At 33.7% G+C, this 12,071-nt stretch overlaps 1 protein-coding gene across 2 annotated transcripts in view; it reads right to left on the bottom strand.

Annotated features, from left to right (window-relative positions):
* Positions 1-1,625: 1,625 nt before the first annotated feature.
* Positions 1,626-12,071, bottom strand: part of SS18 (SS18 subunit of BAF chromatin remodeling complex) — a 95,308-nt gene continuing 84,862 nt past the window's right edge. For both annotated transcript variants that reach the window (XM_080821775.1, XM_080821776.1), the window contains one exon: positions 1,626-3,402. In XM_080821775.1, the coding sequence (XP_080677901.1) occupies positions 3,376-3,402 (27 nt within the window). In that variant the 3' untranslated portion in view covers positions 1,626-3,375. The remainder of the gene's footprint in view (positions 3,403-12,071) is intronic.

The following is a 12,071-nucleotide window of genomic DNA, read 5'->3' as shown; positions in this document are numbered from 1 at the left end:
GTTTCTAATCAGGAATACTGAAATTACAAAATTTCAAGAGCAGGAAGAGTCCTGGTACCAAAGTGTTTTTAAAAGAGTATAGTTGGAGCGCCTGGGTGGCTCAGTGGGTTAAAGCCTCTGCCTCCGGCTCAGGTCATGATCCCAGGGTCCTGGGATCGAGCCCCGCATCGGGCTCTCTGCTCAGCAGGGAGCCTGATTCCTCCTCTCTCTGCCTGTCAAATAAATAAATAAAATCTTTAAAAAAAAAAAAAAAAGAGTATAGTTAACTCCCTTGAACAACAAAGGAGTTAGGGGCACCAACCGGCTACCACAGTCGAAAATCCACGTATAACTTCTTATTCACCAAAAACATAGCTACTAGTAGCCTCCTGCTGACCAGAAGCCTTACCAATAACATAAACAGTTGATAGTATTTTGTATATGTATTATATACTGTAATTTACAATAAAGTAAGCTAGAGAAAAGAAACTGTTAAAAAAATCATAAAGAAGAAAAAAGTCAATTTATAACACAGTACTGCATTTATCAAAAAAACATCCACATGTAAGGGGAGCCATGCAGTTCAAACCTGTATTGTTCAAGGGTCAAATGTACTTAGAGGTACTTAGTGAAATAATTCAAGGATGTAGTGTTTGCTTCCATTTGTGGGTTGGTATATAGACAACACAAGATGAGCCATGGCTTCATAAGTGAACCAGTTACCTAAGTTAGGTTAATTGTCCATGGGGCCCACTGTAATATCCTCGCTACTTTGGCTTCTGTTAGAATGTTCCACTAAAAAAATAAAAAACAAAAACATGTGCCAAAAACAATGTGCCACAATTCTACAGAATAATGCTAATACATTCCTAAACAACTAAACTAGTAAGTTAAGTATTTTAAAATGTTGATCAATAATTACCAGACTCTTTTTTTAGTAACCTTTTGTTTCCAGAATTTTATAGGATGGCATGATATTTCTTCATTATAATACATTTTGATAAAATAATAACTTTAGTTTTGGGGAATACAGTCTATACAGGGATGTCAAATTTGGTAGAAAGCTCCCGGTATAGTTAGTCTTCTTACTAGGTATCAAAGGAGTAAGGTAATTTTTGTCACCACCAATTAAAAACTTTTACGAAATAGGACTGTTATAAAACAATTAAACCTTGCAAATGCACTAGTCTCTAGGAAGAAAGTCCTGGAGGAAATTCTGCTTATTAAAATTGCAATTTTAGTTTCCATTAAAAGGAGAATAAGACAACAGAAGATGGGTTGGCAAGACAAATTATTTCTTAATGTCAGTTGAGCTTATTTCAAATGAGATAACATATCTACACCAGGTTGGGTTCAGTACAATTTTGTCTCCTCAACTCATTTATCTAATTCAGTCATCTTGATTATAGCCTCATGGACTTCATTTTCAGAGAAAGAATTCTATAACAAACAGCCCACACAACATGCTGATTACTGAACAGTTAATTCTAATTAACTTGGGCATGGCAAGAGAATTTTGATAAAGTCCTAGAATACAAATATAGTCTGCTTATACCAGACTAACTTATATAAAAAACCCACAGCTAAGTCTCCAGACAAAACAAGAGAGTCAAAGAGATCTAATTTAAAGAAACAAATGAGAAAATTAAAATCACAAATAATTTATTCTTCCGTTAGAGTTGATACAGTTTTAAATAGCAACAAAGTACACAGTGGTGGAAAATTGGCACAGAACCTATAAGCATTTTCAATCACAATAAGGCTGTCCATGCTTTATCTGTTCAAACTTGATGTCCATTTTCTACTGACCAAGTTCAAAAAAACTCTATTCAGACCTTAAAACACACACACACTCTCTCATACACACACAGGAACACATTAAAATTCCTCCTTTTGATTACAGTATGTTGAGAACAGTACATTTTGCGTATTCAAATTTATGGCACCCCTTCTGTTTTGTTTCCAGTTAGAAGTGGGAAAAACCAATTCAATTATAAAGAATACATCTTATTCCCTGGGCATAAGCAACTGTGATGAAAATAGCAACTTACCTTTGGGCTAGATGTTTTCAGATTATGCTTAAATAATCGTGGTTATAAACTTTTCAATGCATGATTTCCTGCCCAATGCAATATCCCTGAATTTAGCTAAAATAATCAGGCACAGGACAGTCTCAAATATGATTAAATATGCCACGCTAACAAAGTGATCTAGAATGCAACCTCTATACTTTTAATATAGACCAGAATAAACCTCATCAATAAGCATTTTCCTAAACATCTCTTTGTGTTACATTAACCAAAATAAAAAGGGAAAAATTTAAGAGTGTCCTTTTATAAATGGCATTATTTCCAGGGAAGGAAGTTGAAATAAAGGTTTGTAAAGTCTCCTGAACTACTCTATTATATAAACCAATTGTCCTTCTAATGTTAAAAAATAAAATTACTAGATCAATGTTGACTCCTCTCTGATATTATTTTAAAAATGCTTTGATATTACTTACTAAGTTCCCTGATTACTCAAAGTAAAATAACACTTCCATTTTCAGTTATTGCTATTTTAGGAGAGAATTACCACTTCATTTACATGAAACTGCTACCAAGATTCTTCAGATCCCACATGAAATAATTCTTATTGCCTCACATTTTAAAACTGTATTATAAATGATCTTTATAAAAAGGTTTTAATCCACAAAACTGGAAAGCTTTTAAAAAAATGTCTTTTTACTCAAAACTATCACAGTGCCCTTGATAATCTAACAGATAAAAGGGATCTGAATTTCCTCTAAAGAACATAATAGTGGACATATGGTGTGCTTTGTCTTCTCCCTCACCTTTATCTTTTATAGTACACCATTTTGAGACCAACACAATCAAGCATCCACCATGCTCCAATCCACATTTTAACAGAGGATTTCGGATTCTGTCCAATGCGTAGTGTACCGCCTTGCATATTCACCACATGAAATAAACATAATATACAAAATATTGCTGCTGTAAAAAGTGTACATTTCCCTCTTCCCCTTACAAAAGAATCTGTGGAAAAGTATTAAATTCCCTTAACCTTCATAAACATACAAAGCTGTTCACACCTTTCAGTCTGTAACAGTCCATTTGAAACACAGTTCCCAAATCATTGCAAATTGGTTATGTCATTGTATTTTCTGTCCAATGTTGCCATCTAGAGTAGAAATGTGAAATCAAGAGTATTTTTTAGCTACTAAAGCCTTTACAACTAAGCCACAAAGGCTGCTTACTGAGGAAACAGCCACTTATCCATAAGGTTTTTCCAAAAACTAGATGGAATGGAAGGATCTCTTCACACAGAGGTGTCCACAGTGCTGAGGTGACAATATGGCTGCTAATAGATACTGGCTATTGGAATGTAAGTACTTTTTCACTGCTGGTAATTTCCATACTGTCCCTAAAAGATAAATTTAAAAATATAATTAGATAATGATTTGAGCATAGTTTGACCATAATAGCTAAGCACAAAAAATTACCTTAAATCTTAACACTGTCATACCACAAAAGTGACTTCACTGACAACAAACAAAACTGTCATATATTTAGGTACATAGTAACTCTGTAACTGCTTCTGATATTACATTCAATTGCAAATGGATTTCAGAATCTTTGAAACTAGAATAGTAGCTTTCACAAAGTAGGAATTTAAGTGTTTGGTAAATTTTATTGAATGAACTGAGCAAGAATGAGTGAGTTTTGGTTCTAAATCCTTATGTGGTATGTACTGTGTATTAATTAAGAGCCAGTGTAACAACTTTGTGACTGTTTAGCTTATTATAATTGCTATTACAAATTTACATCAATAGTATTTGAAATCAGTAGCAAGGATGGAAAGATGCCTGGAAGATAAAGGGAAAAGAACCTTCCATCCATACTAAAGGAGCTGGGCTTTTCCCTGAGGCCAACAAAGTGTCAGCAAAGGCATTCAGACAGGCAGCTGGTACATAAAATCAAGAGAAGTTTGTTTTGTTTTAGTTGCTTTTAATAAGATAGACTTGAAGGCCTGTAGGCTGGCAGGATGGAAAAGACAAAGAGAGTACAGATAAAAAGAGGTGATAAATGAAGTAGCAGAATTCTACAAGGGAGGTAAATAATGTCCAGTATACAGCTGTTAGGGTTAGATTTTGGAGAAGAGAAGAAATAGCTTTTCCTCTGAAAAAGAAAAAGAATGGCAGAAGAGAAGCCTACTAGAAAATACATATTTAAGATTTCTTAAATGTGTTTTAAAAAGTTCCTAAGAGCACCTATTTTCCAAAAAGAGTAGTCACAGGAAGCACATAATCAGCTCTTTCTTTTGGCTAAAATTTCCCCCTCCGAGTCACATTAATCATTTTATATCAAGAAAGTATTCTAGAATTGAACTACTACTAAACCTTAAGAAATAGCACCCTAAAACTTTACATTTCCATCCAAATAAATATGTATTTTTGAAAATCTATTAAATACCACTATATATCTAATGGAATAATACTTTATAAAGAGAATTAAGGCATTTAAAAAACATTAATGTACTTTCCATAGGTATATTCAACAAAATTTAAAGTCACTGTTCATCTTGAAATATTTATGGGTAGAGTATCAAATCTAGAATTTGCTTTAAAATACTCTTAAAAGAAAAAAAGTAGCTTGGGGGTATATAAAACAGCATTAGCAAACTGTTGATAATTGTTGAAGTTGGTTGATAGACACACGTGGATCCATGATACTCCTCTTTTTTGTATTTGTGTATAGACTGCTATAAAACAAAGTTTTAAAATAAGAAATATAAGTCAATGCTTAGCATCAGGAACTTCTTACTCAACTGCTAAACTCAGCTTCAGTATTTAGGTAATCTAAGTTCCAACTCAACTGTTATCTTTCTATCTGAGTCTAAAAAAGATCCTTGAGATTCATTTTTTTCACACTTAAAAGGTAGGACTCTGATGTCTCCATCTCTAGATCTCAATTTTCTTTCCATTCACGGCTACATTAATTCCTAACTCATCTGTTTGTTAGGACACTTAAATAAGAGAGGACATGAGGAAGGGCTTTTAAAAATTTTAAAATATTATAAATAAGTAAGCCTCAATGCTGGAGGGAAATGCTCCCTTAGTAAATGTGTATAATGAGATATTAATGATGAAAGTGACTTGCACATATTATGAATGATGTGAAAACAGAAGAGAAGTTAAGAACTGCTGTGCTATATAAATATAAGCTATAATTTGTCTACTATATTATGAATTACTTGAGGGTAGTGAAGGTAGGGACTAGGGCTTATCTATCCTGAGGCTCCAAGTACTGAAGAGTGCCCAGCACTCACACATAAGACTTCTTAGATAATGACTGCCAAATACTATATTCAAACAATTATAAACATTTACGGAGCAAATATATGCTCATCGCTATAATAAATTTGAAAAACAGGGAAGGTAAAACTTAGAAATAAATAAAGTACAATTACAGAAGTTCTGTAAGAGTTCAGAAATGAAAACATTAACACAGCTAAAATAATTAGAAAAATATTTCAGAGAAGGTGGAAACCTTAAGAAAACAGTAAAACTTTGAATAGCAGAGAAAAGAAAATGAGGCAGTTCAAATAAAGGAACTGCTGCAGCAAAGGCATGTTGGAAAAACAGGTATAGAACACTTAAGGAAGTGGACAATAAAAAGGAATATACAATAATGAGAAGCAGACGCTATTACTTGGTAACACAGAGCCTGACGTAACAGAAAGAAGTCTGGCTAATAATAATAGCAATCTCAATACATAGCAATATAGCAATCTCAATACATAGCAATATAGCAATCTCTGTATCTCAATAACTAAGACCTTACCATGTGTCAGACACTAATAAATGTTTTGTGTCCATCTATAACCTATATAGTAAATACCATCTCCATTTTAATTTTTTTTTTTTAAGATTTTATTTATTTATTTGTCAGAGAGAGAGAGAGAGAGAGAGAGGACAGGCAGACAGAGCGGCAGAGGGAGAAGCAGGCTCCCCGCAGAGCAAGGAGCCCGATGTGGGACTTGATCCCAGGACGCTGGGATCATGACCTGAGCCGAAGGCAGCCGCTCAACCAACGGAGCCACCCAGGCGTCCCACCATCTCCATTTTATACAAGACTAGACTGAGATGAGAATTTAAAAAAAAAAAAAAAGTTGACCCAGACTTGATCACAGTACTGGGACCCAATCAAAACACAAGCCCAAAAAAGTGTACTGTATATCTGCAACCATTAGCAAATTCCAGAATTAAAAGTACAGGTTTGGGAGCCAGAAACCAACTTCTGGCATTAACTCCACCACTTAACAACTTCTTATCCTTGAGAAAGTAACCTATCCTCCCTTTCTCGATTTTCTCATCTAACAAATAAGAGTAATTATAATCTCCACCTCAAAAAGAAGAAAACCTGAAAATGCTCTATAATACTCAAGTACTCATTGATATTACTGGAGGCAGCTTGAGAAAGTATGTTCTAGTCAGTCACTACAGGCTCTAGTCACTCAGAATTTGCCAGCCAACTCCACTTCTTGGATCTATCATCTTGGGCAAATCACTCCAACTCTCTAAAACCTCAGCTTCTCTATGTCTGTTGCTTCAATTTTTTTTTTTTTAATTACAAAATTCCTCTGACTAGGGTGTAAAGAATGAATGAGAAAGGAAGTAAGAAGACAACATGAAAGGATCCTGCTCGTGATGAACCTAGAAGATGTTGATTGTCTCAATAAAGATAAGACAGTGATTACAGAGAACTGGATGGACTTAAGAACATGTTAGGAAGAAGGGTTAACAGATTCTGTCGTGTATTAAATGGAAGGAGAAAACCTAGAAATCAAAAGTGGCATTTGGCATTCTACTTGATGATAATACTTCTCTTTGATAGAGAAAAGAGAAAGGAGGAGGAAGTTTGGGTAGAAAAATTGTGAATTTATTTTGGTTATGCTGAACCAATACATCTAAGTGGAGATGTCCAGTAGGTATCTAATTTTGAGAAGCAAAAGTCAGATTTCACATAGAGATCTGGGAGTCAACAGCACCATAAACTGAGACCATGTGAGTAAATGAGATTGTCGAAGGAGAGTGTACTGAATGAAGAGTCATCCCTAGCCTAGAAACCTGAGCAATACCAGTCATCTTTCAATTTCTTTCTTTCATTTATCCAATCATACAAAAGTCTTAAAATTATTCTGTCACAATACTTTTCAGGGATTTCTTTAGGGATTGCTATGTTCTACTAGGTGATGGAAACTCAACAGTGGTAAGAAAACAGAAGTGGTGATGTCTTTAAAGGACTGACATTCTAGGGGAAGAGAGTATGACAATAAATAATACATAATCTATTACATGGAGATAAATGCTACACTGAAATATTTAAGCATCTAACATAACTAATGAAACTTTCCCACTAAAATGAGTAACAGGCAAGGATGTCCCCTTCTCACCACCCCTTTACAAACACTGTACTAGAATTCCTAGCTTATGCAATAAGAAAAAGAAACATGCAGAGGATCATCTAGGTAGAAAACCCCAAAGATTCAACAACAACAACAAAAACAAAACAACAAAATCTTTGAAACTAATAAGCAAAGTTACAGGATAAAAGTTAACATACAAAAGTTAATCACTTACCTGTATACCAGCAATGAACAAGTGGAATTTGAAATTAAAAACAATACTATTTACACTAACACAAAGATGACAATTAGGTATAAATCTAACAAAATATGTATAAAATGTATATGAGATAAACTAAAAAACTGATGAAAATTTTTAAAAAACTACATAAATGGAGAAATGTTACATGTTCATGGATAGGAAAATCAATATTGTTAAAATGTCAATTCTTCCTTATGTGATTTAAAGATTCAACACAATCTCAATCAAAACCTCAGCAAGTTATTTGTAGTCACTGACAAATTGATTCTAAAGTTTACAGCGAGAGGTAGAAGACCCAGAATAGCCACACAATATTGAAGAAGAACAAAGCCAGAGGACTGATCGTTCTGACTTCAAGACTTACTATAAAGCTATAGCAATCAAGACAGTGTGGTACTGGTGAAAGAACAGAAAAATAGATCAATGGAACATTAAAGAGAGCCCAGAAATAAAGCCATATAACTGTAATAAACTGATCTTCAACAAAGAAGCAAAGGTAATGCAATGGAGCAAAGAGTCTTTTCAACAAATGGTGCTAGAACAACTGGATATCCACAGGCAAAAAAGTGAAACAAGACAGAGACCCTAAACCCTTCACAAGAATTAACTCAAACTGGACCACAGATCTAAATGGAAAATACACAAGAATAAAACTCCTAGAAGATAACACAGAAGAAAACCTAGGTGATTTGAGTTTGGTAATGACTTTTTAGATACAACACCAAAGGTATAATCCATGAAAGAAATAACTGGTAAGATGGACTTCAATAAAAGTAAAATTTTGTACTCTGGAGAAGACAATGTCAAAGAAATGAGAAAACAAGCCATGAAGACAATACAATATTTACAAAAGACACATCTGATAAGGACTGTTATCCAAAATATACAAAAAACTCTTAAAATCCAACAATAAGAAAACAAACAACCCAATTAAAAAATGGGCCAAGATCTGAACTGATATCTCACTAAATATATAAAGATGGCAAATAAGTGTATGAAAAGATGTTCACATCACGTTATTAGGGAAATGCAAATTAAAACAATGAGATACCACTACACATCTATTAGAATCACCAAGATTCTGAACACTAACCACACCAAATGCTGGCAAGGATGTAGAATGAGATTGCTGCTGAGAATGCAAAATGGGACAGCCACTATGGAAGACAGTTTGGCAGTTTCTCACAAAACTAAACAGACTCTTACCATATAATCCAGCAAGCGTGATCCTTGGTTTTTATCCAAATGAGTTGAAAATTTATGCCCACACAAAAACCTGCACATGGAAGTTTATAGCAGTTTTATTCATAATTGCCAAAATTTGGAAGCAACCAAGATATTGTCCAATAAACGAATGGATAAACAGACTTTAGTACATCCAGACAATGGAATATTACTCAGCACTAAAAAGAAATATGCTATCAAGACACAAGAAGGACTTAAATGCATATTACTAAGTGAAATGCCAGTGAAATGAAAAGGCTACATACTACATGATTCCAAGTATATGACATTTCAGAAAAGGCAAAAATATGATGACAGTAAAAAGATCATTGTTTGCCAGGGGTTAGGGAGGCGAGAGAGATAAACAGGGGAGTACAGAGGATTTTTAGGGCAATGAAACAATTCTGTATGATACTATGATGGTCAATACATGTCATTATACATTTGTCAAAATGTACAACACCAAGAGTGAACCCTAATGGACACTATGGACTTTGGGTGATAATGATCTCTTCAGTCTGAGTTCACTGATTATGACAAACGGACCACTCTGGGATGTTGATAGCAGAAGAGGCTATAAATATTTATGGGTAGGATTTATATGAAAACTCTCTGTACTTTGTGCTCTATTTTGTTGTGAACCTAAAACTGCTCAAAACAATAAAGCCTATTTTTAAAAAATTAAAACATGCTTCCAGTCAAGATGGATTTGCCCAAAAACCATTCAAAACATATGAAATGATCGCATTCAGGACACAAGGTAATGAAGAACAGCAATTTGAGAAACTGGAAACAAATGAAGTGAGCCCTCTGGTTATATATTTTACTGTACTAAGAAGTCTCTACACTGCAGTGTGTGGAGTGGAACTAAGCCTGCATCTGAGTTAAAGACAAAAAGCTTAGAGTCTGGAGAGAAAACAGGAGCTAGAGTTCATAGGATGGAGTACTAGAAAGGAGAGAAATGCATAGAAAGAGAACTGTACAGCTCTGCAAAGGAACTCTCTTGAGTACGCAGTGTAGTACTGATATGCAAATGCAAGCAGAAACAACCAAAAGAATTAGAAGAAGCAATACTTGGCACTCTTAAAGAAACAGAAATAGTGCTTATTCCCACCAGTCAGAGTGAAAAATCTCACAATTCAAGGGCATTGGGTTGAGTACTCGAAAAGTTACTTAGCAGGAACACTTAGCAGGGGACTAAATACTGCTTTGGTCCTGCCTAAAACCTTAAAAGCAATCCCCATAAGATCAAGATGTGTCTACATTACTTAACTGCATCCCAAAACAAAGCTCAAGAATATTTCTAAGAATACATATGTATCCACCACCCAACAAAGTAAAAGTGGCATTCATAATTTCTGGCATATAACCAAACATCATGCATACAAAGAATGAGAAAAAAGGCCCATAATGAAAAGAAAAAAAAAATCAATCAAAACTGATCCAGATGTTAAGAATTATCAGAAAAGGATATTAAAATAGTTATCATACCTGCATTTCACATATTCAAAAACTTAGGCAGAGACATGGAAGACATAAAAAGGACCCAAATTGAAATTCTAAGAAAAAAACCCAAACTGAAATTCTAGAAATGAAAAATACCTGGGAATAGATCAAAAGCAGATAAAACAATGAACAAGAGAACATTAGTGAACTTGAAGACACAGCAGAAGAAACTACTCAAAATAAAACAAACAAAAAAGAAAACAAAAAACAAAGCATAGTGAACTATGGTGCAAGTTAAAGGAGTCAAATATACATGTAATTAGAGTCAACTAATCATGTAATTGGAGAAGAAAGAAAGGGATATAGGGGTAAGAAAAGGAAAAATACTTGGTCAGAATTTTTCCAAATTTGATGAAAACCATAAAGCTACAAATCCAAAAAGATATGTGAACCCTACACATAAAAAACAGTCAAACGATTTCACAAAGGGAAAAATCTCAAAAAACAGCCAAAAAAAGAAATACCAACTACCAGAAAAGAAAGAGAAGAGTAACAGCAGATGTCTCGTTGGAAATAATATAAGCAAGAAGATGGTGGAGCCACATTTTTTAAAGTGTTGAAAGTAAAAATATAAAACAAAACAAACAAAAAGAGAATTCTATACCAAGAATAAATATTTTTTAATAATGGAAGAGAAATAAACATTTTCTCAAACATACATGAACTGAAGGCCTGTGTTACAATAAATATTAGAAACAATTTCCTTTCCTTCACACAAAGGAAAATGATACCACATGGAACTATGAATCTACCACAGGAATCAAGAGTAACAGAAATAGTAAATATATAAGATTTTTTCTTATTATTTAAATATCTCTAAAGGATAACTGCTTTTTTAAAGCAAAATAAATTCCACATGCAATAGTTAATAACATGTACAAGTAAAATTTACAATAATAGCACAAAGGTTGAGAAGAAAGAAATGAAAGTAAACTACTGAAAGGCTTTATACTACACATAGGTGATATATTATTACCTAAAATATGCTACAAAATGGCTGAACCTTGAAAACATCACACTGAGTGAAAGAAGCCAATCACAAAATACCACCTATGGCATGACTCCATGTATCTCAAATATCCAGAGTAAGAAAATCTATACAGACTGAAAGTAAACTACCTGTTTCCTAGGGCTGGAAGTTTAGAGAAAAATGAACAAACTTAAAAAAAAAAAAAAAAAATCCCAACGAATGGTATACTCTAAAATGGCTGAGTTAATTGAATGGTATGTGAATTATATCAATAAAGGTAGTTTTTTTAAAGCAGGAGAAAAGTTTAAAATAAGACAGAAAAAGAAGAAAAAGAAAATAAAGTACAAAAAAAGAAAAAAAATCAAGATGATAGATTCAGTCAAATCCACAATCACATAAAAAACATAATGTTCAAAGCCCCTCCATTAAAAGGCAGATTGTCAGACTGGATAAAAAAAGCAAGGCTTGACAAATGCTGCCTTCATGAGATACAATTTAAACATAAAAACATCAATATGTTAAAAATAAAGGGACAAGGGATACCTGCCTGGCTCAGTTGGTAGAGCATACAACTCTTGATCATGGGGTTGTACATACGAGCCCCACATTGGATGCAGATTACTTAAAAGTAAAATCTTAAAAAAACTAGTAATAAAAGGGTAAAAAAAGATATGTAATTCTATCAATAATTCAAAGAAAGTTGGTGTGGCTATATTAACACCA

Source organism: Martes martes (genome assembly GCF_963455335.1).
Source record: "Martes martes genome assembly, chromosome: 13".
In the NCBI taxonomy this organism is placed as follows: Eukaryota; Metazoa; Chordata; class Mammalia; order Carnivora; family Mustelidae; genus Martes; species Martes martes.
The sequence above is the reverse complement of the archived record's forward strand: the minus strand, read 5'-3'. Positions and strand labels throughout refer to the sequence as shown.